A 27,947-nucleotide genomic window follows, 5' to 3' on the forward strand; every position below is an offset into this window, starting at 1 on the left:
CTGGCAGGGGGAGGTGACTTGATGTCATCCTGAGCAGCTGGGCGGCGGGCGCCGGTGCGCGCAGAGCCGGGCCTCTCTCTGCGCTGCGCTGCGCCTCGCGGGGTCTGACTTCCCGACATCTGCGGAGGTTGCGCGCCGACCCGGCCAGCCCTGGAGCCCGTCGTGCGCCCGGCCCCCACCCGAGGCTGAGTTGGCGGCATGCCCCAGCCCCCCCCGGAGCCCGGGAGGGAACCCAGGAGCGCCGCCGCCCAGCCCCAGCGCCCCGAGCGGCCGAACTGCTGCAGAGGAGCCCTAAATCGCTGCCACCTCCCGCAACCAAAGTCTGGGTTTCTGAGAAGTGAGTGTCCCCCCACCTTGGGACTTGGGGGACCAGAAAAGAGGCGCTGAGGTGGGGAGGGTGCAGTGGTGAAGGAAGGGAACAGGGCCCCTGTTCTTGGGAGTCCAGGGTGGCTGGCATTAGTGGAGAGGGGCAGCCCCATTTGGATGAGGGGTAGCAATGAGGTATGGGGTGCCCATTCTGAGTAGGACTGTCTTGAAGAATAGGCCCTATTTAGGAAAGGGTTATTTTAGATCTTGAGCCTTTCAGTCTGGAAGAAGAGAGAAACAAGCCCATGGTGGGAGGAGGCTGCACCCCTAATTTGGAGTCTTGAAGAGGGTAGGAGGGAAAAGGAGGCAGGGTATCCAGCTGCAGCAAAGCGCTGACCGCTGTCTCTGCTTCTCTTGCTGACCTTTCTGCCTTGACTCCTCCTCTCAAGAGCCGGAGTGAACCCTGACTGCACTCTTCTGGACCCCCAGGAAGTACCTGAGGCCTGAGCCATCTCCTTTCCACACTGCCTGCCCCCAAGGACTGGGCAGTAGCCGAAGGCCCTGGGGGGGGCCAGGACTGTGGTTGTGCCGCCCCCCCCCCCAACAGACAGGATGGGCCCGAGTTAGTCCACCCAGCCTCACCCAGCATCCTCCAGGCCCAGAAGGAGCCCCAGGTGCTCTGAAAACTTGACCTGGCCTGCCTGCCATGGAGACGAAGCTGCCCCCTGCGAGCACCCCCACCAGCCCCTCCTCCCCAGGGCTGTCGCCTGTACCACCACCGGACAAGGTGGACGGCTTCTCCCGCCGTTCCCTCCGCAGGGCCCGGCCCCGACGCTCACACAGCTCCTCTCAGTTTCGCTATCAGAGCAACCAGCAAGAGCTCACACCACTGCCCCTGCTCAAAGGTGAGCCTGATGCTGGCTGTCGGGGTGCCTAAGCCATCGAGGCTGAGGGTGGGGTGAGACGCATCCGTCAGAGGGAGCTTGCAAGGTGCTGCCAGGCTAGGGATTCCATCATCAGAACTTCCCTGTAGCCCACCAGCTCTCTGCTGACGCATGGCCTGACAGGCTTGTCATCCCTGGAGGTGGGGCAACTGGAGGTGGTGCCACCCTGGGGGGCAGGCCAGGGCCAAGAATATGGCCTACAGTCTGGGTTCCAGAAGGTCACTATTAATCTAGCCAGCTCTCTGGGTCCTGGGGCTGGTGCTTGGCATGGCTTCCTGTGGTCACCACATAGGCCCTGCCCTCATCCCTGAGCCCCTCTCCACTTCTAGCTTATAGTACAAGATGCCACCTAGGAGAGGGTGGCAGTGGCTGTTTTGGGAAAACTCACACATCCAGGCTTTGTGATCTTGCTTTAAAATCTTTGTAAGTATCTGAGCATGGATTAGGAGAGAGAGGAAGATTCCCCCAGCCCCTAGGGATAAGCAGATAGAACCCAAGTTGTTTGCTGTCTGCAGGGAATGAAAGATGGTACCAGAGAATGGGATCTGGAGAGAGCAGAGGCTGCCTGGAAAGCTTGCCCCTGGGACTAGGAGGTCTACCCCTGCCTAGAGCTCTGCAGCTGGCACCAGGTTCAGTCCCTTGTCCTCCCCAGATGTGCCAGCCTCTGAGCTGCATGAGCTGCTGAGCCGGAAACTGGCCCAGTGTGGGGTGATGTTTGACTTCTTGGACTGTGTGGCTGACCTGAAGGGGAAGGAGGTAAAGCGGGCAGCACTCAACGAGCTGGTGGAATGTGTGGGAAGCACCCGGGGAGTCCTCATTGAGCCTGTCTACCCAGACATCATCCGCATGGTGAGCACTGGGCCCATCCTCTGGGCGACTGCTTAAGGGACACGTGAACTCTGCTGACCCACTTTTGGACCCCTGAGCAAAGAGTTCAGCATGCCTTGCACTCCCTGTGACCCCACTGTTGCCCACTGCCCACTCAGGGCCTCCTTGCCTGGCCCACTTCTGTGCCTTGGCTGATGTGAGCTGAAACCCGGAGTGCCCTTCCTCCAGGTCACTCCATGGCCTGGGTTTGGTGCTGCCTCTTCGGTGAAGTTCCTCTCAAGGTCCATTTCCTGCCCAGAATGCCTGTGGACTTTACTGTTTTCAGTCTCATCTCCTCTGGATTGCACCTGCCTGGGGATGTGACCCATCTGTTCTTGTGTCCTCAGCCACTGGCCTAGGGCTTGTGGACCCAGGTGTTCAGGTGACGATTGCCCAAGGAGTCAGCTACTTGCTGGAGCAGATGTTGAGGTCAAACCAGTAGAATTTGGATGGGGGACCCCTCTGACTTCTGCCTTCATGGGATCTTTCTTAAGGAACCCTGACTCCTGCCCCCCACCCCCCAGATCTCAGTGAATATCTTCCGGACCCTGCCCCCCAGTGAGAACCCTGAATTTGACCCTGAAGAGGATGAGCCAAACCTGGAGCCTTCCTGGCCACATCTGCAAGTATGAAGAGTGATGGGGAGGGGGCTGGCATCCACACTTCAGAGGAGATCAGAAGGGCTGGGGGAGGGTCTGTTTAGCCTGTAGACTGTTGAATAAGGGCCGGAGGGTGGGGTGAGTGGCTAAGGCTGTGACCAAACTCACCTTTTTGTCTCTCTTCCCTAGCTGGTATATGAATTTTTCCTGCGTTTCTTGGAGAGCCCAGATTTCCAGCCCTCTGTGGCCAAGAGATATGTGGATCAAAAGTTTGTCCTGATGGTGATGGGGGGAGCCCAGGCTGGGTGGGGCATAGGGCAGGGGACCTCTTGGAAGGCATGCAATAGGATAGAGAGGTTGACCTGTCATCTGACCCTTGACCCTGGGCCCCACAGCTCCTGGAGCTGTTTGATAGTGAGGATCCTCGGGAGCGAGAGTACCTCAAGACCATCCTTCACCGGGTCTATGGCAAGTTCCTGGGTCTCCGGGCCTATATCCGAAAACAGTGCAACCACATCTTCCTCCGGTGAGTGGCTGCTATCCATCCAGGAGAGACTTGCTGAGAGAGGGGGGTAAAGGGGATTTGGGAGAGATTCCAGTTTATCAAATTCTTCCTCTGTGGTACAATATATTTTGTTTTTGGTACCGGGGATTGAACTCAGGTCCTTGAGCTTGCAGGACAGGTGGTGGAACCACTGAGCTAAATCCCTGACCTGTGATACAATATTGATTGTACAAAGCCTGTAAAGTCAGCAGAGAATGAATATTTATTTCCATTTTCCAGATGGAGAAGTGGAGGCCAATGGAATAGTTTACAGGAACTAGGGCAGTCCAGGGGAGCCTAGGATATAAACTTCCGATCCTTTTGGTCCCAAAAAGAGATTCTTTCTGCAAGGATGAATTGCACACCAACACCCACTGGCACTGGGGGCCCCGTGGCCTTATAGTTGAAACCATGGCTCTGGTGTTAATCAGCCTGCATTTGAGTATGGCCGTGTTCAGGTGAACTTGGGCAAACCACTTATATACTTTCCTGGATCCCTTGCTCTTGAAATGGGCATGTTGCCGGAACTAATTCAGGAACCATCCTCAAGGTGAAATAAGGTAGTGCCTCCAAAGTGCTCTGTATAGTTCCTGGCCCTAGGCGGGGACTCTGAAACCTTAGCTCTTATTGTTCTTAGCAACCAAGTAGGTAAGATGTGATCTGAGTCCTCCAGGAGCTTGGAGTCCATTAGATTCCCCACTCATTAACTTTGGAGCAAGTGTAATTTAACTACTGAGTCTCAACTTCCTTATCTGTGTAATGGCTTTAATATGCCCTACCTCCCAGGAGAGTTTTGAGAATTACAGGGTATAGAGTAGGTGCTGTAAGCGTTCGTCATTGCTTTGGTTGAGTGCGTGGAGAGTGAAGGTCATAGGCTAGGTGCCTGCTGACTTGGGGGATGAGGTAGAGTGCTACGGGATGGGAGGAAAAGACAAGCTGGAATGCCCCATAGGAGAGAAGCTGAGTAGTAGGGTACAGTGGTAGACACCTGTAATCCCAGCTTCTCAGGAAGCTGAGATAGGAGCATTGCAAGTTCAAGGCTAGCAAGGGCTGGGGATGTAGCTCAATGGTAAAACACTTGGATAGCATGTACTAGGCCCTAAATTTGATCCCCAGTACTGGAGAAAAAAGGGGTGAGCTGGATGGGACTCAGGGCAAAGGTGGCTGGGCTGACAAGGTGGCATTTTTGGAGCCTGCATAGATCTCACTGAGGCTTGGTTTGGGAAACTGGGGAGATGGCTACTGGGTTGAGAGAAAGGGATGGATGGATGGATGTGCAGGCGGGTGGGGGTGGGCAGTCAGGATGGCTGCTGGGGGTGCTGGGCCTGCCCCTGGGCTCTGATCCTCCTGCATTCTTCCCTTTCCCCTGCAGGTTCATCTATGAACTGGAGCACTTCAATGGTGTGGCGGAGCTGCTGGAGATCTTAGGAAGGTGATTCGCCTTGGGCCTCTCATAGGATTCTGGGGGGAGGAAAGGGGGCATGGTCATCTGAGCCCTGTTCCTGTCTTCTGCCCCCTCCCCAGCATTATCAATGGCTTTGCACTGCCCCTGAAGACTGAGCACAAACAGTTCCTGGTTCGAGTCCTGATCCCCCTGCACTCCGTCAAGTCTCTGTCTGTCTTTCATGCCCAGGTGAGGCCAAGGCCTGGCCCTGCCACAGAGGTGCTCCTGCCAGAGTGAGGGATGCCAGTGGGGCCAGGAGATCAGCTTGGCACTCACAGCATCCTGTACTATCTGTAGTAATTCTGGCTACTTTAGAGAATTTCAGCTTTGAAGGCTGACCTTGGACATCAGCTCAGCCCCTTCCCTCCTCTACCTGTCCTGGATAGACTGAAACTCCCCTCCTTCTGTATCTCAAATACTACAGAAATCTATTAGGGATCTTTTTGCAAAGTTGCCAAGAATTAGTTGGCAGAATGTTCCCTGTGAAGTCATCACTGTGTCCCCATACCCTGCGCATGGTGCCTCGTGCTTCCTAGGCAGCAGTAAGGGCCGGGAGAATAGGGGTGAGGTACTAAGTAAGCAGCCTCTTGGCACCCAGCAGGCCTTAGTACTCAGTCCCATGTTGACCCCAGGTCCTTCTCCTCCACCCCCTGCAGCTGGCATACTGTGTGGTACAGTTCCTGGAGAAGGATGCCACCTTGACAGAGCATGTGAGTACTGCTGGGGGGAAGGAGGGCCCTCACTCTGCAGGTGTGACACCCTTCTGCCTTTACCCCACAGGTGATTCGGGGGCTGCTCAAATATTGGCCAAAAACCTGCACCCAGAAGGAGGTAGGAGGAAGGTTTCTGATGCCCACTGGAGGAGGTGGGGAGGGCTCAGCTTCCTGCAGGCAAGCAGCAGTGTGTGTGTTTCCGGGGGAGATGTGAGCTGTGACCCCTCTCCTCCACTGCAGGTGATGTTTCTGGGGGAGATGGAAGAGATTCTTGATGTCATTGAGCCCTCCCAATTCGTAAAGATCCAGGAGCCCCTATTCAAGCAGGTGGCTCGCTGTGTCTCCAGCCCCCATTTCCAGGTATGGCACAGGGACAGGTGGGGTGGAGTGGGGTGTACCTGGGGAGGTTGGCCAGTTGACCAGAAGTTCCCTTTACCCTCAGCTTCTCCTCCAGTCCTCTGGGTCTGATGATAGGGAGATGCTGGACTTAGGATCAGGATACGTGAGGTCAGGCCTCAGATCTGCCTTTGCTGGCAGCAGGGACTTGGGCAAAACACTTCACCACTCCGAATCTGATGAAGTTTCTTCATCTGTAAAATGAGCCAATAATTTCTTCACAGAGTAGTGATGAGGATGGAAGAGTTCAGGACTGTAAACATGTGTGGTTAAATGAACTAGAATGGGAAGGAGTGTTGTTATCACTTTGCCCCTTTGTTAATTGTCCCTTGGAGGACCCAGCTAGGCTCCTCCACACATCCTAAGTAGCTGTAACTCACACTTTCCTGTGTGCATGCACAGACTGTCCCATTCTTCTTCATCCTTCCCCTTCTCCCCTTGTTCCTCCCCCTCCTCTTTCTCCTTTTTTTTTTCTCTCTGCAATGCTGGTTATTGAACTCACGACCTCAGATGCTAGGCAAGTGTTTGACCACTGAGCTCCACCCCTACCTTTCTCCCATTCTTGTTAACCATAACTCCAGTGAAATCTGTTCTTCTTGTTATTTCACTTTCTTAAATAGCTTACTGTCCAGTATCTCATTTTATTCTTAAAACAACCGGTAGAAGAAGATATCATTAACCTCATTTTACAGATTAGTCACGTGAGGCTGAGAGGTCAAATGCCTCAAACAAGGTCACATGGGCATGGCAGTCTGTAGTGGAGTTAGGATTTGCCCATGTATTGGGATTCCAAACCCAGTGCTCTTTCTCTTTACCTTGTTTCCTCCGGGGTCAGTGCACCCTCATGATAGGGTATGTGCAGTGCAGGAGTGGGGATTTGGAGCAGGGGTGGATACCAGAGCTTATACACAGACACTGCCAGCACTTACTGCCATCTCTCTTGCCTCAGGTTGCAGAGCGGGCTCTGTACTTCTGGAACAATGAGTATATCCTGAGCCTCATTGAGGACAACTGCCATACTGTGCTGCCTGCTGTGTTTGGGACCCTCTACCAAGTCTCCAAGGAGCACTGGAATCAGTGAGTGCCCAGGTTTTGACCTAAGCCTCAGAAATGGGGCCCCAGCCCGCCTAGCTGCAAAAGATCAGAGAATGTATCAAGGGTGGGCTGGGGGCTGAAGGGGAAGGAGAGTGGGTGGTACTGAGGAATTTGGGGCTGTGGGTGTATTTAGGGACAGGGAAAGCAGAATGCCAGAGGGAGGTGGGGCCAAATTGACATTGCTTTAAAAACCTCGACCCCCCTCCCTTGACCATGCCAAGAACCATCGTATCTCTGATCTACAATGTGCTCAAGACCTTCATGGAGATGAACGGGAAGCTGTTTGATGAGCTCACGGCCTCCTATAAGCTGGAAAAGCAACAGTGAGTGCTGGGGGAGAAGAGTAGGAGTCTGGCCCTGGGTTGAAGGGAACAGAGAGGAGGGCCCCCAGCCTGTGCTTGTGTGTCCCCAGTCCCCTATCATGTTCCTGCATGTGCCGGGCCATTCTACACCAGCTGCCCACCACATCCTCCTGCCCTCCTTCCCAGTAGTTCTCCCAGATCACCCTTCTCTGACTTCCTGTGGCTTCCTCCCCTACGACCAGGCCAGCTCCTCTTCTCTCTGAGTACAGGCTGGGAGCAGTCTCTCAGCGCTGCCCTAACAGAGTTCCTATGGTGTTATAGGGCAGAATATGGTTTCACACCTCACCCTTAGGGGCAGGGTGGTGGTGGGGGAGGATGGGCTTGGGGGCGTCCTGTGTAGGAGCTGCCTCACCCTCTCTCTCCAGGGAGCAACAGAAGGCCCGGGAGCGCCAGGAGCTGTGGCAAGGCTTGGAGGAGCTGCGGCTGCGCCGACTACAGGCCACCCAGGGATCCAGGGAGGCCCCCCTCCAACGGCTCACCCCACAGGTGGCCACCAGTGGGGGTCAGAGCTAGAGCCCCCAGAAGGGGAGAAGCTAGGCCCAGAGCTTCCAGTCCCTCCGTCCCTTCTCCTGCCCAGGGGCCCAAGAGGCGCACATCTGCCCCTGGCCTTGCCAGAGTGGGCCCTGAGGACTCCCTGCCCAGCCCAGTGTGGGCAGCTTGCACCAGGGAGACGAGAAGATGAGAGGGTGGTCTTGGCAGCAGAACTCTCAGGCCCTCGTGGCAAGACTTGACCAGGGCAGGCTCGACCAGAAAGCTGCCATCAGGGCTCTCACCTGTCCATACCTCTGGGCTCTGGGGGCAGGCAGGTTCCCACTCACCCCTGCTCCTGCCCAGGGCAAGGGCATGCAGCATCTCACCTGCCCTGCCTCAGGTGGGCGTCATGTCCTTCCTCATCCCTACCATGGGGTCTGTGGTCTTATTTATTCTGCCCAGCTCACCCTCAACACAGACACTGTCCTGGCCCTGGGGTGTCCGCCTTTTCTCCTCTCCCTCGCCCTATACTTCCTTGTCCCTTTTTTATTTATTGGGCAGGGGGAGGGGTGAGGGCACAGGCAAGAAGAGATTCACAGTGTCCTGGGGTGAGGGGGGTCACAGTAATCATAGTCTATCCTCTTCCCCTGGCTGGGGGTAGACTGAATAAAGAGAAACTCAAGAATTGCTTTCTTTATTTAGGGGCAGGGACAAAGAAGGAAGGGAAGGGATGAGAGGCTGGATAGAAGGGTTCAGCAGAGATGAGGAAGAGGCAGGAACCCCTCTTCTGAGGAGGTGGCCATCGCAAACTACTCAGAGGGTCAGAGCTGGAGCAGCTCCTCATTTAAACAATCCCATGGCAAGTGGACAGCAGGACTAGAACTCCTTCCAGTGACTAATACCGTGAAAGGCGACACATGTCACACTGGCAGGCCCTAGCTGTGAAGATCTCCAGCTCCCCGCTCCGGTTCCCTGCACACTGCAGCTGCACCTTCATCTGTGGGAGAGGGACACATTGGTGCTCCTGGGCCATTTTAGAGCCCCTCTCTGTCTCCCCCAAGCCAGTGCCCTTGTTGGGCTCAGGTGCCCCTCACCTTCTTCAGACCACGGATGGTGCAGCACTGAGAGACAGAGGTGATGTTGTGCCGATAGCTGCTGGCCACCAGTACAGAGTACCGAGAGGGGAATGCACTGGACTCACAGTGGCCCACGCAGGCCTGTGCCACATGGGAGCCCTGGCAGGTGCCTTGGGGGTCACTTCGCACTGTCACATTGAAAGCTGGAAAGAAATAGGCAAGCGGAGATGCTCCTCTGCAAAGGCTGCCAACAGCTCTGCCTGCTTCTGTGTGGATCTGTCAACTCTGCCCCCTCCCATTCCTCCTGACCCTCTGGTCCCTGAGTTACTCACAATGCAAATGGCAGCCTGGGGTGGCTGCCTCCTGGCCCCCGCCTTCAGTGACTGCCAGGACCAGCATGCAGAGGAGCAGGGCTGCAGGGGATGCCATGGGCATCTGAAACAGTGGGTGGGAAGGGAGTTGGGCAAGTTCTGAGGGCCTCCAGGTGAGTAAGCAAACAGGGCTGCTTGGTATTTGTGACAAGGAAGGCCAGCCAGAGTGGGGCTGTATCCTCGCTGTCTGCCTCAGACTGAAGTGTGTCTGCCTGGGTCACTGGATGGGTGGTGAGTAGTCCCTTCGGGATGGGACTTGTGTGTCAGGCCTCTGCCCAGTGATTTTCTCCTGGAACCTCCCTCACCATCTGGACCACTGACATTGTCCTCCCCCTACCTGTTTGGGCCTGCAGAATCCTCACACTGCCTGCCCTCCGCTCCTCAGGCCTCAGGGAACTTACCAGTCCGCCAGCCAGCAACCAGAGAGGCTGGCAGGCTCCCAGTGCCTCCTGCTGGCCTCCAGATTTCAGGCTGCAGCTCTCCAGGCTTTTATTAGTGGGTATTTTGGAGCCACGCCCTCTGAGAGATTGGCTTTCCCAGGCTGGCTCTGAGCCCGAGGCTTCAGAGCAGCTCAACTTGGGAGATCCTGTTCCAATACAAGGTCCTCAGAGAGAGGGCTCTGCTACCTTCTTCCCTCTGTCTAAAAAGCTGTCAAGGGCCAGGAATTTAGCTCAGTGGTTCTGGCGCCTTCCTCGAAAGCACAAGGTCCCAAGTTCGATCCCTGGTACCAAAAAGAAAACAACAACAAAAAACCCCCCAAAACCAAACCATCATTTGGGGCCAGGGATTTGGCTCAGTGGTTCTGCCACCTGCTTCGAAAGCGTAAGGCCCCGAGTTTGATCCCTGATACCAAAAAAACCCTCAAAAAGCCAAAAAACATTGTGAAAAAGCTGCCAGTGGTCCCAGGCTGGGGGAAGCAAAGATGTGGAGAAATGCCCAGGGGATGGTGGAGCATATGGTTTTTGTGCTGCTGGGGAAAGGGGTCAAGTCTCTTGGCCACCTGGTTTCTCTGCTGTATGACCTTGGGCATGACTTCCGTGTTCAGGTCCTTGCCACCCCCAGCCTTAGAACTACTAAACTTAGCCTGCCTGTCTCTTACTGACTACAGAGGAAAGGGGTTGAGAAACCAGATTTTTATGGACAAGAGAAATCACACAGGTGGGTGCTGCAAAGCCAGGAGGTCTGGAGGGATGAGTTATGTCTGAGCCTCCTGTCGAATGCCCAATGGACGTCTTCTCTTGCCCTGGGCAGCTACACAATGGAGGTCTGAGGTACAGGGTCCTTCTAACCCCTGGAATAACAGGGATCTGCTCCTTAAAGAGCCTGAAACTGTCAACTTCAGAGAAGCTGGTTGTTTGGTGCAGCTTTGGTTTTACAGGTGAGGCTACTGAGGCTCAGAGAAGGAAGGATACTAAGTTACACAGGGCTGGGTGTGGTAGCTTATGCCTGTAATCCCAGCACTCATCCCAGCAGTCTGGAGGCTGAGGCAGGAGGATCACCACAGGTTCAAGGCCAGCCTGGACTACCTGGAGAGACCCTGTCTCAAAAAAAATAAAATAGAATAGAATAAAAGACATCTAGTCAATGTTTGGGCTGACATAACATTCAAATCTTCAGTCCAGCCATGGTGCTAAATCATTCTTAGGGCAAGAATGTGGCAAGTTGGGGGGAAACCATAGCTGGTAGTAGCTAGAGATTAGGGCAGGGTAGAGATCAGAAGGAAGCCCTGTGTAGTTCTGGGCAGCCCACTCAGGGCTGTTGCCTCATGACCTGCTCCCTGTGCCAGAGCTAGCTGGCTCCCTACAGACATTGAAGCACACCAAATCCTGCCCCCTTGTTTTCCAACTCAGAAAATAACCCGAGAGGAAAGCAACTTCCCAAGGCTTCACTGTAAGCGAGCCCCAGTCAGGATGGGTACTCAGCTCTTAAGATTCCAGAGTTGTGCCCTTCAGCAACTTTGGCAAGCAGACCATGCTTGGGGTAGCAGGGCACTGGCAGTAAACAGGATTTGAGAGGAATTGTTCCTGATGTTGCTAGTCTCAAATCCCCACACCCTAAGGCTTCCCCTCTGGTGCCTCCCCAGCTCAGGTCCTGGTCCTCCCTCAACAGCTCCTCCTACCATCCACCTCTTCTCTTCTCCTTGCCAAGCAAAGGGACTCAAAGGGACCTCAGCAATCCAACCCCAAGCTCCCACTCACTATATTCCCTCTGGTATGTGACAGGTGACTGGATGTAAACCTTTGGACAAGGATTCATTACCTCACAGCGTAGCCCATTCTAATACTGGATATCTCTAACAGTTAAAGGTGATTCCTTTGTCCTGAACTAAAATGAGTTCCCCTAAATTTCCATTGATTCTTTTGGTTCTCTGAAGTCACACCAGCTTCCCGAGACTCTGACTAACTTGTGTTACTCTCAAGGAATCAGAAGGAGAAATAGGTTGGAACCATGTTCTCTATGGAGAAGCTACACTCTGGGGTCAAACCAAGCTGGGTTGGGACAAAGATCATTTCTTTGGTGGCAGCAGGGCTCAGGGTAGTGAGTCTTGCATAACCTCATTCCCTGGACCCTGGCAGCAAAGTTTAAGGTTCGAGGTCAGGTACAGACTCAGCTGCCCAGTGTGACCCTGTAACTAGCAACTAGGTGTCAGGGAGTGTCGCACATTGCTTCTTTGTATCTTGAGGGAAGAGTTTGTTCTCTCTCAATCTGTTTCACTAAATTTAATCAATAATTCTTCATGAATAATTAATTTATTGGCATTAGGATCCTAAGTGCTGGAGACAGAAGACCCAAACTGGCCCTCAGGGTAGTAACATTCTTAGACCAGAGCATTTTAGAAAGTTCCATTCTTTTTCCAGTGTTTTAATAGGGGGAAAACCCACTCAGTTATAAAGGTACAAAGGACAGGACAAACCCACAAGAGGACTAATCAGGAGCCATCATCCCCATGACTGAAGTGTCATAAGAAAAGGATGGAGCTGGAGGAGTGGTGGTCAGGGAGGAGTCGCTGCAAGGGAAGACCCTCTTTCCGTGGCTGTCACTGCATCTGGGAGGCTCACTGGCTGCTCTTCTTGAAGAAATACCGAAGGGAAAAGACAGTGCTGCAGGAATGAGAGCAGAGTAGGCTGAGACCGGAGGTCTCCTTCCCCACTGCCTGCTTCCTATTAGTGCATCATTAGCCAGGCCATTTGGCTCTGAGGAGCCACTGAATGGAAATTCAAGTCTGGAACAACATTTGAGAAGGTACCCAAATTACATTACACTCAGGAGAAGGAAATAAAGGAAGAAGAACTGGAGTGGTATGGCTGAGTTCTAGATAGAGGGATTTGCTAACTCCTCTGCAGAAAGGACTCTGAAGACACAACCTAGATTCACAGGGGAGAATGGAAATGATTTGATAACCAAATAATCTGAATGACCCAAGTAAAATAGGAATAGTCTCTGTTCAAGCAATGTGTATGGAACTAGGCCTTAAACTGGGCATATTAGGGTGGGGGTGAGATGTGCAAAAGTGAGTAAGAGCCAGGTGTGGTGGGGCACACCTGTAATCCCAGCACTCAAGAGACCGAGGCAGGAGGATTGCAAGGCTGAGACCAGCCGGGACTACCCAGAGAGTTCAAAACTAGCCTGGACTACACAGTGAGACCCTATCACAAAGAATAAGATACATTCTTTATTAAATTCACAACTAGAGCCCTTGTTCTTAATCTTATTTTTATCATCTATATTGGACATAATTGAGAAATATCTGCAAGTGATCAGCCTTCTTCTCTATTCTCATTTCCCTGAAAGATGCAGGGGGGCAAGCTCTGGACGCCACTCCTGCTCTGGCTCTCGGGCTCAGTGATGGCAGGAGGGAAGCTTGTCTTACCTTAGAAACCCAAAGAAGCTACGGATTCCCAGCTCTTTAGGTGGAGGCGAGTTGTTCTGCTGCAACGGTGGAACAATTGCCCCTGGCAGGTTGTGTCCCCATTTAGAATCTGTAAGGGAAATACTCAGGCAGGAAAAAGGTATTGGTCAGCAGAGTACTTTCATGTGAGTAGGAGATGGCAGAGCAGCCTCACACCAAGATTTATTTAAAGCCAGGTGAATTGTTTGCTCTGACCTTTCCAATTTCATCTCAGCTCAATATGATGTTATTCTGACCTTGGAGTATTTTCAAAATCAGATTCCTGAGATATTTACACAGCTTAAGTCCCAGCCCTCCACCACAGCTGGTATGCTTTCACATGGAATGACTACTTGTCAAAGAACTCACGTGCTTACATCCCTGCTTTTGGGATAGCTGCAGTCCACACTGAATCCCATGCTGGGTAAAAATATCAGCAAGTTGGAAGAGCAACACCTTGCCATGCATTCCCAGGCTTGGTAGAGCATCCACAGTAGTCACACTAAGCCCCAAGGGGAAAAGGAGAGCTTCCCAGAGATGATTCTCCCACTGCACAGAGAAGGGAAACCTATCCCTTCCAACTCTTCTATGACAATTTCCACCTTACATAGAAGATTTGGAACTGCAGGAGCATCAGTTGCACTATCAGGAGCAGAAAGGGGAAGGGCATGTAGTGTCCACCTTTGCTCCTTTTGGGAGATGGAGGTGGGGGAGATCCTACTCCCAGGCTGGAGGAGGCCAGCGGTGCTTCCATGGGAGTGAAGCCCCCCACATCTCCAGTGTGCCCGGATTCAGTGCTCTGGGTCACTCTGCTCAGCACCTCTGCTCAGCATAGCACAATAAAAGGGGCAGGACGATTATTAAAGAAGAATAAACATGAATTTCCCACAACCTACGCTGTTCCTGGACATCAGTGGTGTCAGAGGCTACAGTCTTCTGTCTCTCTTGCTGGGGTTTTCTTTCTCTGTTCTGATAAAAAGATCAAGAAAAGTCTTAAACTTACTCTGACCCAGCCTGTATGCTATTTTCTGACAAATGTTCTCACATCAGCACTGTGGCCTGGCTTCTGACTGCCCAGGCAGGCCCTATATTTCTTTCTTTAGGATTGTCCTTTTTCGTTTCAGCTTCTAACCTGGTCCCTCTAAGGCCAGATGATTTAAGAGGTGAGAACAAGCCAATCTGGATTTATCTCACCATCCCCTATTACTCAGTGCCTGCTATTGCTGGGTGAAACAATACAGAAATTTCAGAAACCAGGAGGATCTTCATGGTACATTGGAGAATATATGATCTACAGAGTAAACTGCATACTACAACACAGTGTGATAAAGCTACCCCACCAGTTTCTACAGACTGCTATGGTTGCTGAGGAGGACATTAGCAGAATGGGTGGCTATGGTCAAGGAAGACTTCACAGAGGAAATGACATGAAGATGGGGCCTTGATAGATGAGTGGGATTTTGCCATAATGCAGAATGAGGACCTGGTCAGTGAGAGCAGGGTATTCTAGATAGGGACATGACAGAAAGGGCACAATGCCATTACAGAGTAAATATGATCAGCATGGCCAGAGCTGGGTACGGCAGGAACATTACTATGGCATTAGAAGCCAGCACAATACAATGCAATCTTAATATTTCTCCACATGCTACTGCTTGTTACAAACCCCTTTGTACTTTGAAGAGGACATCCTACAGCCTGGTTCAAGGCCCTCAACAATTCCCTGTAAACACCCTTGTCGTCAGAAACATGGCACATCTATTTGCTCTGGGACTCTCTGCCAGCTGGCCACTGTCCACACCCAGCAGAGCCCGAGGGCCTGGCTGCCCAGCTGTGCTGCCAGTGGAGAAGCCTGTAGTGGAGTGGGCTACAGGAGGCAGACAGGTGGCGGGCTCTTAGGAAAGTGAGAACCGGACCTCATCCCAAGTATAAGCTTCGGGTTAGAACAGCAGGTCTTTCTGAGGTAAGCTTTTTCACGAACCTGTCAGATTCCAGACCACAGAGGTGGTCCCTAAGTCATATTCCTAAAAAAGTCAAAGAGTACCCTGGGGAAGAAAGAGACCATTCTTAGCTTTTCTACACAGAGCAGAGACTAGATTTAGAGGGCCCAGCTCTGGTTTCTGGCTTGAGGGGATGGTTTTTACAACTTTAATTAAACTGTGCTTTTGGGCTTAAATCCTGCTACACAGGATGACCAGTAAAGTGGCATCTATTAGGACTGGTAGAGGCCCCAGGAGCCAATGCCTTAGGGTAGAGGTATAGCCTACCCTGGGACCCCAGGAGTCTACTTTCACAAGATATATCGATTCTGTGCTTTCTTGATTTTTTTGAGGGGGGGGGGCGGAACTCAGGGGTATTCTACCACTGAGCTATATCCCCATCCCATTTTCATCTTTTATTTTGAAGGAAGGTCCCCTAAATTGCCCAGGGTAGGTTCGAACTTGCAATTCTCTTGCCTCAGCCTCCTGAATAGCTAGGATTACTAGGTGTACACCATTATGCCCAGCTCCGGAAATCTTGAGGAAGGTCTTCTCAGGCAAGAGTTTCAAGAGAGCCGGGTGTGGTGGCACATGCTTTAATGCCTGCCCTTGGGAAGCTGAGACAGGAGGATCTCTGAGTTTGAGGCCAGCCTGAGCTACATAGTGAGTTCAGGTCCAGCCTGAACTACACAGCAAGATGCTGTCTCAAAAAAATAAAAAGGAAAAGGTTTCAAGAAAAGGTCTGAATGAAGATTGAGAGTACCATTGGGGACATAAAGCAGGGCTTTATATCCTTAAAATCTCTGTATATTCAGGCCTGGATCTATGTAGAAGTAGTTCAAGCAGAGGCGGAGAAACCACCTTTGAGTAGTCAGTCTGTGTCACTTCTCTGAGCCATTGGTCTGTACTTTACCCCAAAATCCTCCACTTTTTATCCTACCAAAGTCTGAGTCTCTAGGTTTGAGACCTAAAGGAACAAAAGGAAAAGGTCTTCCCTTCCTTATTTTCCCCAAGGCACAGAGGTTATGAGCTCAATATTGTTCTCTTCTAAGCTTTCTCCATGCATGTGTCTGTGTGTGCAGACATGAACAATCCACACTAGCTGTGATCTGATATGCTGACAGGGGAATCAGCAGGGGAAAATATCAAGCACTGGACCATAGGAGCAAATTCAATTTTTCCAACTAAAAGGACTTACACCGAGAGTCACTGTGATCACTTTAATTTAGGAAAAATCCTCTCCCTGGGAACAGAGTCTACAACAGAGGCTATCTTTGGGCTTAGAGTCAAAATCAATAAACATGTTCCTTTACTTTTTTTTCCTCCTAAACCCAGAATCAGGTTGAAAAGATAATTATGTTCAGTAAGAAGCTGTGGGTACTGTTTTTGAGGGAGATGATGTGTCAAACTAAGAATAGGAAGGTATGAAGGGTAGAGAGGGAGGAAATGTTCCTCTAACAGCAATTATCTTGGTGTATAAAGCATCTTTGTTCTCCAGAGCATCGTGTACTCTTGTACTTTCTTATTCTTTCTTTTTACCTTTCTAAACCACAGGAGGCATAGAAGGGGCAACTCTCTGCCTAAAATCACTCAGTGAGCTGCTTAGCCATGCCCATCTGCAGCCCTGTCCTCTGCCCCTCCCCAAGGGCACAGGTCGAGATCCCCAAAGGTGCCCACTCCTCCCAGAGAAAAGAAGCCAAGTCTGCCACGTGCTTGTGTGTACCCTAGCACTCAACAAAATGCCTTGCAAACAGGAGATAGAAGAATGGCTTAGAAATGAAAATCACTCCGTTCCTTTCCTTAAAATATTTTAGGAAAGGACCAGGGATTTAGCTCAGTGGTGCTGCACCTGCCTTGTAAGCGCAAGGTCCTGAGTTCGATCCCTGTACAAAACAAATTTTTAGGAAATTCACATAATTTTTCTTTCAGTATTAGAGATTGAACTCAGAGCTTTCACACTGAGCTACATACAACCCTATCCCTTCAAAAAATTTTTATTTTGAGACAGGATCTTTCTGAGTTGCTAAGTTGCCCAGGCTAGGCTCAAACTTGCAATTCTCTTGCCTCAGCCACTCAGAGTGCTGGAATCAAAGGCATGTACCACCAGGTCCAGCTAAATCTTTTCTTTCGTTTTTTTTGGTACCAGGGATCAAGCTTGGGACCTTGCACTTGTGAGGCAGGAGGCAGAACCACTGAGCTAAATTCCCAGCCCAGATCCAGCTAAATCTTTTTTTTTTTTTTTTGGTACCGGGAATCGAACTCGGGTCCTTGCGCTTTCGAGGTAGGCACCAGAACCACTGAGCTAAATCCCTGGCCCATCCAGCTAAATCTTGATGGTGGCCTCAAAGCATTTTATGATTCAGCCCACACTGTTGTCTCCAGCAATGTTTCTCAGTGCTGGGTTCTAAGCTGCTTGTCCTGAGCTCTTTTAGCTCCTCTGAGCTCCTCTGGGAACCTTTCCCTCATGGCCTCCCTGTGTCCCCTCTCTATCCTGTGCTTCCTTCTAGCCACACATAGTGTATTTATTGGTAGCTGTCTGCCTGGTCTAACACTACTGGTGTTTTTACGGCAGAGCATGATATGCCCGGTGGTTGGCACATAGTGGAAATGGGCTGAATGCATGCAATCAATCATGTGTTATGGGTCCTGAGAAGGTGAAGGTGAGGTGTTAGTGTTTGGGTAGTTAAGAGCAGAGCTAGTTTGGAGACATAAAGAAGTGAGAAAAAAATGAAGGATCTATAAGGCATGTATAATAGCTAACTGTTACGTAAAGAGAGGAGGAAATTAAAAAGGGCATTGCCTTAGAGTCTGCTATGAAAAATAACCCTTGAAATGGAGAAGTAGTAGATATATGAAGCTGGGTATGCTGGTATACTCAGGAGACTGAGGCAGGAGGATCACAGGATCATCTGCGAGTTTGAGGCCAGCAGGGCTACCTCCTTTTTTTTTTCTGTACCAGGAATCAAAATCTGGGCCTTGTGCTTGGCAGGCAGGAGTGGTGCCACTGAACTACATCCCTGGCCCTAGCGGGGCTCAAGACCCTGTCTCATAAAAAACAAAACAAGGTGCATGAATATCTAAATAAAGAATATAGACTCCATAAATCAAACAAAATCAAATAAGCAGGGACCAACCCATCATTGCTCTAGAAGTTTTTTCTTACAGATTTCTAGTGCTAACATGTACCTAGCTCATGTTAAAATTAGATGTTCCTAGACTTAGACCCCAGTGTAGATAAAGCTAAATTTTTCTGCAGAGGAAGTTCTATACTGTTTTACTTCTATTCAGTACAGACCTATTTTTTTCCTTTTACTTCAACTGCAGAGTATAAGAAGCAGCTTTTTAAAAGCTGAGTAAAGAAGAAAGAACTTTTGACAAAAGGATTCATCCATGTGTGTATTATGCAGCCACTTTTGGGACAAGTTGCAGCAGGGGTGGAACAGTTGAACATTGCTCTGCAGACAGCGAAACCTGAGAATGAGTTCAGTCAGTTCAGCCTGTGGTAAGGACCAGGATGCTCAGGTAACAGGAATCTTGACGTGCAACAGAGCAAGCCCAGCCAAAAGCCTCACTCAGAGCCTTGTTCTGGTGCTTACCCTTCTGGTTCCCATAGGCGGCTTCTTCGTGCTAGGTCTTTGGCTGGAAGACCTCATCTTGTCCCTGGGGTGAGGGAAGAAGTCCTTAAATGTTACTGGCAGTGGCAACATTATGACATTCCAACAAATGGGGCCCAGATGAATATTTCAGCAAGTTGGTTATTTTTATACCACTCCTGGCTGGCAGAAAAAAATCATGTGGCCAAATTTTCATTAGATAGTGCTTTAATTCACAATAGAATCCTAATTTGAGACACTTAAGGATATGGGATTTGAGAAATGGAAAATATGACTGATAGCTGGTATCCAATTCTTTTCTTTTTTGGTACTGGGGATCGAATTCGGGACCTTAAGCTTTTGAGGCAGGCAGCAGAACCACTGAGCCAAATCCCCAGCCCTCCAATTTTAAAATACTGTATTGTGCACAAAACTCAGAAAGGGAAGATCTGAGACTTTATCTCCGTGGAAGATTCAGTTGAATGGAACAGACCAAAGCTTCATATTTCCAACTACCACACATTGCACCCAGCGTGGAAAGGAGCACCTAACTCTTCACCGACATGCACGTCTGGAAGGCACAGGGTCCAGTCTCACTGCCCCTGAGCATCTAGGGGCCTATAAGGTCCCAGGAAAAGAGGAGCTATCCTCTGTGAACCTGGGCTGAAAGCACCTTGAGCTGGATAGCAGAACTCACCTCAGATTACTGAGCAGGCCTCTCTGGGATGCTACAAACTGAATGGTCTTACTGATTCATTTTGTCCTTGACAGAGAATCAAAAGAGCCCGAGTAGCCGGACTTCATGGCACACACCTGTAATCCTAGCACTTGGGAGGCTGAGGCAGGAGGGATCGCTGTGAGTTCAAGGCCAGCCTGGACTACATAGTGAGACTCTCTCTCAAAAAACCCAAAAAGAGTCTAAGTAGCCTCTACAATAGCAACCATAACATTCTGGGGATGTGATCAACATTTCCCCAGCAGTTGATGTATTCAACATTCTTTCTAATGATTGATGTGTTCAACATTGTAATAATCATTGTGTTCAGTGAGGTCTTGTGCACACCTGAAATCCCAGCACTCGGGAGGCTGAGGCAAGAGGATTGCCATGAGTTAGAGGCCAACCTGGGCTTCATAGTGAGTTCAAGGCCAGCCTGAACTACATGGCAAGACCCTGTCTCACAAACAAACAAACATAATCAGTGTGTTCGGCATTCCCCCTAATAATCAATGTGCATAACATTCCTCTTACTAAATCGATGTGCTGGACATTCCCAACAATTGGTACTTCACCTAATAATCAATACACACTGTCTTGAAAGCATTTATACTTCACCCTGGACTGCTCTTAAGGTTCCAAAAGCTTACTGCTCACTAGGTAAAATAGAATATTTTATTTGTTCTTATCCTTTCAAGATTTTCCTTCTGTTTTTGTATAACATTTGGAGACTATGTTTTGTGTCTTCTATAATACTGTCATAGTAAGGATTCACTGAGTTGAATTCACTTGTACACATCTGTTTATACTTCCTCTCAGCCTTCAACTCATCTTGATGAACAGAACAATCTCACTTTGCTGAGAAAGAAACTATATTCAAACTGCATCCCAGTTGCCAAATAGTCCAGTTCCCAGAATAGGCAGATACTACTGATAATGCCCAGAAAAAGCAAGTGATCCATTCAAGTGTAGAGTCAGCCAGTCCAACAGAAGGCAAAGAAAGCGTGACTAGGATGCAGGACTCAGCCCCTCCCTACACCACTGACCTGGGCTGTCTTGCCCCACCGGGGGAGCTGTGCTGTTCCACGAGTTTTCGTTTTTGTTTCTTCGAAGCTCCTGCTGCTTTCTTCTCAACTACAACCTTCAGGGAAGAACCAGACTCTTGTGAACCCTCCTTTTTCAGAGTGGCTCACAGTTCAAGTGAGCACAGAAAAGAGAAGGCCCCATCATTAACCTACCACAGGCAACTTTTAACGTCAGTTTTGCAGCAAGGACAGAAGTTCTGTTAGAGTCATGGTCTCTGAAATCTAGCCAAGGGGAAACACATGGGCTCCTGCTTGTGATGCAGATGGGATCTGGACAGCAACTGAGGGGCCAGGTCAGAGTGAGACACAAGGGCAGCACTTTGGGGACAACAGGAGGTAACAAAGGTGATTTTCATTTTGTTCAGAAAAGGCAAGCTTACCAATCCAAGAGGACTGTCATTTATTGGTCTCCCTACAAGAGGAAATTTGAGTGTTATAATGGATCAAGATTCTGTTTTAGCTGAACTTCTGGGTACTCTATTTCCCAGAATTGGTTCTAGATACTCCCATCACAATGTGCCTTTCTCCCTTCTGCCTGGTGCCACTTTCCCTAGACACAGTGTCTTCTAACTCTCATTTCCTCCTTGTCATTACAAGCTGAAACATGTTTGCTTCACATCATACTTCTCTAACAATATACCACTTAAAAAGGGATGAGCCTTAGTACAAAGAAAAACAGCCGGATTTCAGGCATCAATAATGCCGAATCAAGAATGAATTAGATTTTTGATGCAAGGCTTTTGTACTCTTTTTCAAGTCATACTGGTGGGTGCCTACTTGTCCTTCGGTGAGTTAAAAACAGCCAGGTTGCCAGAGATTAAAAACTGAGAGATACCGTTAAGAAACCACTACAGTGAAAGTGACTAAGTACTCTAAAATGAAGGAAGTGTTTATGTAAGAGTTATTTTTTAGACAGGCGTGTTGCATGCCTATAATCCCAGCACTCTATGAGACTGAGGCAGGGGGATTGCAGTGATTTTGAGGTCAGCTTGGGCCACATAGTGAGTTTAAGGCCATCCTGAACTACATAGTGAGATCTTGTCTCAAAAAAAAAGACACAGAACTTCACAACTGCTTCAGAAAGTGGTAAGAATAGTGGAATATGTGTGTTCAGAGTTAAGAGGAGTATTTTGAGATTGATGGCAACCTATCTTTTACCATAATATTTTAAAATTTACATCTTTGGTGTATTTTTTGGTCACACCCTGTGTTTCACAAAGGAGGCACAGAAAGATGATAAGTGCTGTAATTTATGTAAGGTTATGCAGCTACTAAGTGGCAGAGCCTTGGGGATTTAAACCAGGCTGGGACCATGTGCTCTTGATCTCCACATGGTGTGGATGAAGCCCAGTTAATCTGGAAGACTATTTCACTGCCATCCCAGTAACCTATTCTGTCTTCCACCAGCCTTGCTCCCATCTCTACTTACCAGGTGACAAGTTTTCATGAAACCATTTCATCTCCACATATAAAGTAAAAACAAATGGATAAGGGATCAAGACAACATCCTCATGTTTGAATTTTAAATGGGAAACTCTCTCCCATTTGCTTTTGTCTGGGGAATGGTGCTAAGGATTGAGGAAGAATACCAATATGCCACCCTGAGAACTGTTTTAGGAGTAAGACTGTGCTCCTTCCCCTAACCTACTCTCCAAACTGTTGTGTTTTTTGTTTTTTTCCCCAGGCACAGAATTCAATCCAGGACTTAGGTCTGTTAGATAAGGGCTCTACCACTGAGCTACACTCCCAGCCCTTATTTTATTTTGAGACAGGATCTCATTAAATTCCTAGGCTGAGCTCAAACTTGTGATCCTACTGTCTCAGCCTCCTGAGTAGCTGGGATTATAGGCATGGTCACCATGCTACACTATTGTCTACAGTTTTGCTCCTTCCATTTGTTTGGTACCAGAATCAAGCTCAGGCCCTTGTGCTTTCGAGGCAGGCGACAGAACCACTGAGCTAAATCCCTGGCCTTGCTCCTTCCATTTGAATCTACAATGTTTTGGGGTTTTTTTGTTTTTTGGTACTGGGGATCGAACTCAGGACTTTGTGCTTATGAGGCAGGCAGTGGAACCACTGAACTAAATCCCTGGCCCTGAATCTACAATGTGAGTTATAGCTCAATACCTAGAAAGAAAGGATACAGGGAAATACAATGAAGTGTTCAGTAACAAATGGCTGCAGATTGTCCAAGTTTTCCAAGACTGCACGGATAGAATCCTGAAAAAGATATATTTGAAATGATTTTAATAGTGTTGCAACTCAGCCAATCCTTCCATTTATACCACTTATATTTTTCACTGCTTTTCACATACCCTACATTCTTTTTTGGGGGGTGGGGAGAGGGTCAGGATTATGTAGCTCAGGCTGGCCTCGAACTCACAGTGATCCTCCCGCCTCAGCCCCTCAAGTGCTGGGATTACAGCCTTGCACCACCACACCTGTCTCACATACCCTACATTCTAACAAAACCAAACTATTTGTTGTTCCTTGAATGTGCTTTCTGCTTCTCAAATTCTGTGATTTTGCTGTTTCCTCTGCCTGAAATGCACTCTATCCATCAGCACCTGTCTAAATCTTACCTGTTCTGTAAGTATGGTTCAATGGTGTGTCATCCAGCAGTTTCCCTAACTCCCCAAATTTTTTAAAACACTAATTGAATAAAATTTTATTAATAATAAGTATTGATTTTAAATTTTTTATAGCAAAACATTTATTGGTACATTTTAGGCATACATAATGATAACACTAATCATAGGGAATTTGCACCTGTACATGATACATCTCACCTCTTTTTTCCCCATTTTCCCCTCCTCTCAAGCCCCCTCATGCTCCCTATGTACAAAAGCTTTGTTTCTATTTTTATATTTTCACTTTTTTTCTTGTCCCTTCCTTCCTTTCTCCCTCCCTTTCCCCTTGTTCCCCTTCCCATTTGAACATTTTCTTCCCATTTCCCATTTCCCAATATCTATTACACATTTTAGTGTTTATTTCTACTTTTGATTTCTCATACCAGAGAAACAATGAGATATTTAAACATGTTTGGGGCCAGGGATGTAGCTCAGTAGTTCCGGTGCCTGCCTCCCTGGTACCAAAAAAAAAAAACAAACCAAACAAACGTGTGTCCCCTTGGTTCTGCTTAAATGCTGTTTTTTGGGGATTTTTTTTGGTACCAGGGATCGAACTCGGACCTTGTGCTTGGGAGGCAGGCGCTGGAACCACTGAGCTGAATCCCCAGCCTTAAATACTGTTTTTGACAGCTGTGCCAGGAAAGATTAGGACCAACTACAAATTAATGAGCTGTAAATTCCCTAACTTCCTGTTCTCCCTGAGGGGGGGAAAAATAAATCTTTTCAAATTAAAAAACAAAACAAAAACAAAAAACCAGGCCAGGGATTTAGCTCAGTGGCTCTGTGCCTGCCTAGCAAATGCAAAGTCCTGGGTTTGATGCTTGGTACCAAAAAACCCCCACAAAACCCAAAAAACAAAACAAAAAACCCATGAGTGTCTGATTTATCTCACTTAAGAGTATGGTCTTAAGGTGCATTTACCTAGAAATGTCTGAAGCTCATCCTTCTTTATGGCAGACTAGTACTCCATTGTATTAAAAAAACCACATATTCTTTATCCACTTGTCAGTTGATGGGCATTTGGGCTGTTTCCAAGATTTAGCTATTATACTCTGCTGCTATAAACACGAGTGTGTATATATCACTGTGGTATGATGCTTTTAATTCTTTTGGGAAGATACCAAGAAGAGGTATAGCTGGGTTCCCTCTCCATTACTCTTGACCCTCAAACAAGGAATGGTGACCCTCAACCCAAACAGTAGGGTTCCAGAGCTTACATTCTTAGTCATTAGGGTACACTGGCTTCAATTAATGTTTTTTTTGTTTTGAGAAAGGGTCTCACTATGTAACCCAGGTTGGCTTCGAACTCACTATGATCCTCCTGCCTCAGCCTCTCTCCCAAGTGCTGGGACTCTAGGCATGTGCCACCACGCCCGGCTCAATTAATGGTTTTTTTTTTTCAGATTTTCATGCCAATAATTTATTGAATGGAGGTCTGTACACAGGCAAACCTTATTGTGGAAACTTAGAACATCAGGAGTTCTCCCCATTCCCCCAGGCCCTCCAGGGTTGGGAGAGGAGCGAGGAGGCCTTGGGAGCAGAGGACAGAGGTGGAGATACAGCTGCAGGAGTGGGCAGGGCCAGGTTGGATGGTGCGAATCAACGTTTTCTTTAAGAAAAAAATTATCACAATCTATTTACACCTGGGGACCAGGGAAAGGAAAAGATAGAGGGGGCTGATTCTATTTACAAGGGTCATTGGGGGGAAGGGGTTGGAGGAAGTGGAGGCTGGGGGGTATGAGGGGGCAAAAGGGGTAGGAGTTCCTCATGCCCCCAACTAATGGGTTTTTTTGTCAGGGTCTCCCTTTGTAGTTCAAACTGGTCCTGAACTCACTATGTAGCCCAGACTGGCCTTGAATTTACCATGATCCTCCTGCCTCAGCCTCCCGAATGCTGGGATTACAGGTGTGTGCCACCACGCCCGGGCTTCAATTAATGTTTTCTAAAGGAATGATAACATCTATCCCAAAAGGAGTAATAACATTTGCCCCAAAACGAAGAGTGGGAGAACATGTAAAAAGAACTTTTCAAACTTTGATGATACATAAATGTATGTAAATTCTTTATAGCTACTATATATTGCATGGTAAGCATTGCACACATTTTTTTTTCAGGGTCTTACTATGCAGCCAAGGTTGCCCTCAAACTTGCAAACCTCCTGCCTCAGCCTTCAAAGTAGCTGGGATTACAGACATGCGCCACCACGCCCAGCAAGTGTATTCTAATTCTTTGAAATGTGGAAGCATATGTTAGTAAATCACTAGTCATACATCATTTCGTTGTGAAGCTAGAAGAGCATAAACTAATGTAAACTTCTCATTCCTAAAATGAGACAGCTGAGATCCAGACTAACAGATGATTTTCCAAGAGTGACACAGCTCATTAGTGTGACTGAACCAGTGAGAGAGGATATTAGGGTGTGGCAAACACTGGTTGGGAAGTAGGCCTGACCTGTTAATTATAAGATCCTGCAACTATGTGCACAACAGTTCCCAAAGTCCTACATGTGGATTTCTCTTGAGAATTCGAGCAGATTTTTCAATAGGATGGCCTAGACTTGACATCAGCCTGAGGTATGGAATCTCCACCCTGTCTCTCAGGACTCCTATGTAAAGGTTCTCCCTGGTTTCCTTGAGATTTAGACAGCATAAAAGGACACATCAAGGCCATGAAGTCTTGGCTATCATAACTTTCTATGATAATCCCCACTGTGTTCCCCAGACACAATCTGTACTTTTATCTTTGCTCTCACCCTCTTTTTCTATTTACTCAGTCCAAGCTTGCTCTGCAGAGCCAGTTTCTTTCCCATTCCGCATTTTTTTTTCTTTTTTTTGGTACGGGGATCGAACTCAGGACCTTGTGCTTGTGAGGCAGGCGGTGGCACCACTGAGCTAAAGCCCCGCCCTGCATTTTTTTTCTTTTTAAAACAAGGTCTCACTATGTGGGCCGGGCTGGCCTTGAACTCAGTGATCTTCCTGTTTCAGCTTCCCAAGTGCTGGGATTACAGGCGTGCCCCACCATGCCTGGCTTTCCACTCCTTATTTTTGCTTTGTTGAATAAACTTTGCCACTGTTTTTTGCTCATTTTGTTCAATTCTTTGTTGGAGGCAAGAAGAACCTGGAATCCAACTCCAGAAGGAGGGGCAAGCAATCTAAAACTCGGTAACATTTAGGTGACAAGCCACTTTTTACTTTTTATTTTATTGTTTGTTTTTTGTGGGTTGTTTTTTTTTTTTTTTTTTTTTGATACTGGGGATTGAACTCAGGATCTTGCACTTTCTAGGCAGGCATCGGAACCACTGAGCTAAATCCCCAGCCCAGCAAGCCACTTTTTAGAAATAAGCTACCTGATAACACCAGGACTGTAGAAAGTTGTCTCCCTGGTCAGTCTTCCTTTCTTTTTGGTGGGTTAACCAAAAGCCAGAGTAGCTGTGTAGAAAAGGAATGAAAGTGAAGCAGAGCCAGGGATTTAGCTCAGTGGTTCTGCTGCCTGCCTCCCAAGTGCAAGGTCCCGAGTTTGATCCCCAGTACTAAAAAAAAAAAAAAAAAAGAAAGTGAAACAGAAATAAAGCAGTTGCAAGTGTTTCCAGTTACACAGAGGCTTTGTCTGTGTATTTACAGTTGAGCTTCCTGAACATCAAGTACCAGCAGTGGCTGGGATGTGAGGTTTCCCAGGCTTCCAGAAGCCTTATCTGTGCCAGTTGCCATGAAAGAGAGTGGCTGCTGTCTGGAATCTGATGGAAACAAAATAACTCTCAGCCCCCAAGATGCTGACACTTCAGCTAGAATGGAGAAAGGATGTGGGCTTTACATTTCCCTGGAAAAAGTTTCTTTGCAGAGGAAACCTGTGGGAAGAAGCCAAGTTATCCAGGGGAGGTTGTGGCTCTGTTTGTAGGAAATAATTAAAGTCTGGGCATGGATACAAGTGAGGCATAAGGCATAAAGAGTAAATTTCCCAGAATTTTCCTTTCCCTACCTCCAGTTCCTGGATGATGACTTCCTTATTTGCTACCTCTTCTCCTCTAGAAGGCAAACAGAAAAAAGACAAGATAAAGAAAGCTAGAGGGGCAACTCACTTTCTGGGCCCCCTTCTGTCTTTTAGACAGAAGCTATCTTTTTCTTTCAATGCCCATTCTTTTTTCTTTTCTTCCCTCTGGTACGGGAATCGAATTTAGGACCTTGCCCTTGCCAGGCAGGCAAGGTGCCACTGAGCTAAATCCCCAGCCCTTTTCTCAATAAATTCTTCCAAATCTTAAAAAAAAAAAAAAAAGAAGGAAAGCTAGAACCATCACATATATAACAATTGTATGTGCTGACCCAGTGCTCATAGGGGAGAAATAAGATTACCTGAGTGGTGTGGCCTGAGCCTCAGTAGTACAAAGTTGTTTGAAAATGTCTCTTACATTGGCCAGGCTTGGTGGCACACGCCTATAATCCCAGCACTCAGGAGGCTGAGTCAGGAGGATCTCTGCTAGTTTGAGGCTAGCCTGAGGCCAGTCTGAACTATACAGTAAAACCCTGTCTCAAAAAAAAGAAAAGTCTTGTACATTAACCTAAAAAATCCTGAAATCTCCACTATGAAAATTCCTTAGACCACTCACACTCAAGGTGTGATGTGGGATCTCTGGGAGTCCTAAAGACCCTTTCAAGGAGTCTTCAAGGGCAAAGCTATTTTTGTAGTACTTCTAAGATATTATTTGCCTTTACAATTTTTAATTTATAACTTTTAATGCAAAAGCAATGGCGGGCAAAATTGCTAGTGCCTAAGCACAGATCTAGCCAGTCCCACTAAGCTGTACTTGCAGTCACAGTAATCATTAGTGCCACACAGGAAGAGAAACTACTTTCATGTACTATCCTTTTTTTTTG

At 48.4% G+C, this 27,947-nt stretch overlaps 3 protein-coding genes across 5 annotated transcripts in view; 1 reads left to right on the forward strand and 2 right to left on the reverse strand.

Moving 5' to 3' along the window:
* The first annotated feature begins 4 nt into the window (after positions 1-4).
* Ppp2r5b (protein phosphatase 2 regulatory subunit B'beta) lies at positions 5-8,426 on the forward strand. Its single transcript, XM_004852444.4, has 14 exons — positions 5-337; positions 756-1,211; positions 1,903-2,099; positions 2,642-2,743; positions 2,906-2,998; positions 3,112-3,242; positions 4,633-4,692; positions 4,785-4,893; positions 5,361-5,414; positions 5,485-5,535; positions 5,658-5,777; positions 6,763-6,890; positions 7,130-7,231; positions 7,636-8,426. Exons 2-14 carry the CDS (start codon positions 1,013-1,015, stop codon positions 7,781-7,783), a joined length of 1,494 nt encoding a protein of 497 aa, XP_004852501.1. The 5' UTR covers positions 5-337; positions 756-1,012; the 3' UTR covers positions 7,784-8,426.
* Positions 8,420-13,168, reverse strand: Gpha2 (glycoprotein hormone subunit alpha 2). Of its 3 annotated transcripts, none has more exons than XM_021264623.1 (4): positions 13,060-13,168; positions 9,150-9,252; positions 8,836-9,020; positions 8,420-8,738 (listed from the first exon to the last, which is right to left on the reverse strand). In XM_021264623.1, the coding sequence occupies exons 2-4, from the start codon at positions 9,250-9,252 to the stop codon at positions 8,637-8,639; spliced, it is 390 nt and encodes a 129-aa protein (XP_021120282.1). In that variant the 5' UTR covers positions 13,060-13,168; the 3' UTR covers positions 8,420-8,636. The 3 variants fall into 3 exon arrangements, with proteins under 3 accessions (XP_021120282.1, XP_004852502.1, XP_087061419.1); XM_004852445.4 differs by lacking the exon at positions 13,060-13,168 and adding an exon at positions 9,590-9,658; XM_087205293.1 differs by lacking the exon at positions 13,060-13,168 and adding an exon at positions 9,526-9,544.
* Majin (membrane anchored junction protein) overlaps positions 11,766-27,947 on the reverse strand; it is a 35,751-nt gene continuing 19,569 nt past the window's right edge. Inside the window, exons 3-11 of the mRNA XM_087205292.1 lie at positions 27,055-27,100; positions 22,594-22,669; positions 21,879-22,004; positions 20,830-20,861; positions 20,411-20,505; positions 18,653-18,716; positions 13,974-14,046; positions 13,060-13,168; positions 11,766-12,289 (exon numbers count right to left, since the gene is read on the reverse strand). Coding sequence (XP_087061418.1) covers positions 12,244-12,289; positions 13,060-13,168; positions 13,974-14,046; positions 18,653-18,716; positions 20,411-20,505; positions 20,830-20,861; positions 21,879-22,004; positions 22,594-22,669; positions 27,055-27,100 — 667 coding nt within the window. The 3' untranslated portion in view covers positions 11,766-12,243. The remainder of the gene's footprint in view (positions 12,290-13,059; positions 13,169-13,973; positions 14,047-18,652; positions 18,717-20,410; positions 20,506-20,829; positions 20,862-21,878; positions 22,005-22,593; positions 22,670-27,054; positions 27,101-27,947) is intronic.

The sequence above is a fragment of the Heterocephalus glaber genome, unplaced genomic scaffold (genome assembly GCF_053883595.1).
Source record: "Heterocephalus glaber isolate CG9 unplaced genomic scaffold, H.glaber_assembly_v1.0 deba00000594, whole genome shotgun sequence".
Lineage (NCBI taxonomy): Eukaryota > Metazoa > Chordata > Mammalia > Rodentia > Bathyergidae > Heterocephalus > Heterocephalus glaber.

Excerpts from the sequence above, each read along its gene's own strand:
- Ppp2r5b (XM_004852444.4), top strand. The coding sequence starts at position 1,013 with ATGGAGACGAAGCTGCCCCCTGCGAGCACCCCCACCAGCCCCTCCTCC. Across the intron at positions 3,243-4,632 it reads TGCAACCACATCTTCCTCCG|GTTCATCTATGAACTGGAGC; the intron begins GTGAGTGGCTGC and ends TTTCCCCTGCAG. Across the intron at positions 5,415-5,484 it reads ATGCCACCTTGACAGAGCAT|GTGATTCGGGGGCTGCTCAA; the intron begins GTGAGTACTGCT and ends TTTACCCCACAG.
- Gpha2 (XM_021264623.1), bottom strand. The coding sequence starts at position 9,252 with ATGCCCATGGCATCCCCTGCAGCCCTGCTCCTCTGCATGCTGGTCCTG. Across the intron at positions 9,021-9,149 it reads CCCAGGCTGCCATTTGCATT|CTTTCAATGTGACAGTGCGA; the intron begins GTGAGTAACTCA and ends ATTTCTTTCCAG. Across the intron at positions 8,739-8,835 it reads CCATCCGTGGTCTGAAGAAG|ATGAAGGTGCAGCTGCAGTG; the intron begins GTGAGGGGCACC and ends CCTCTCCCACAG.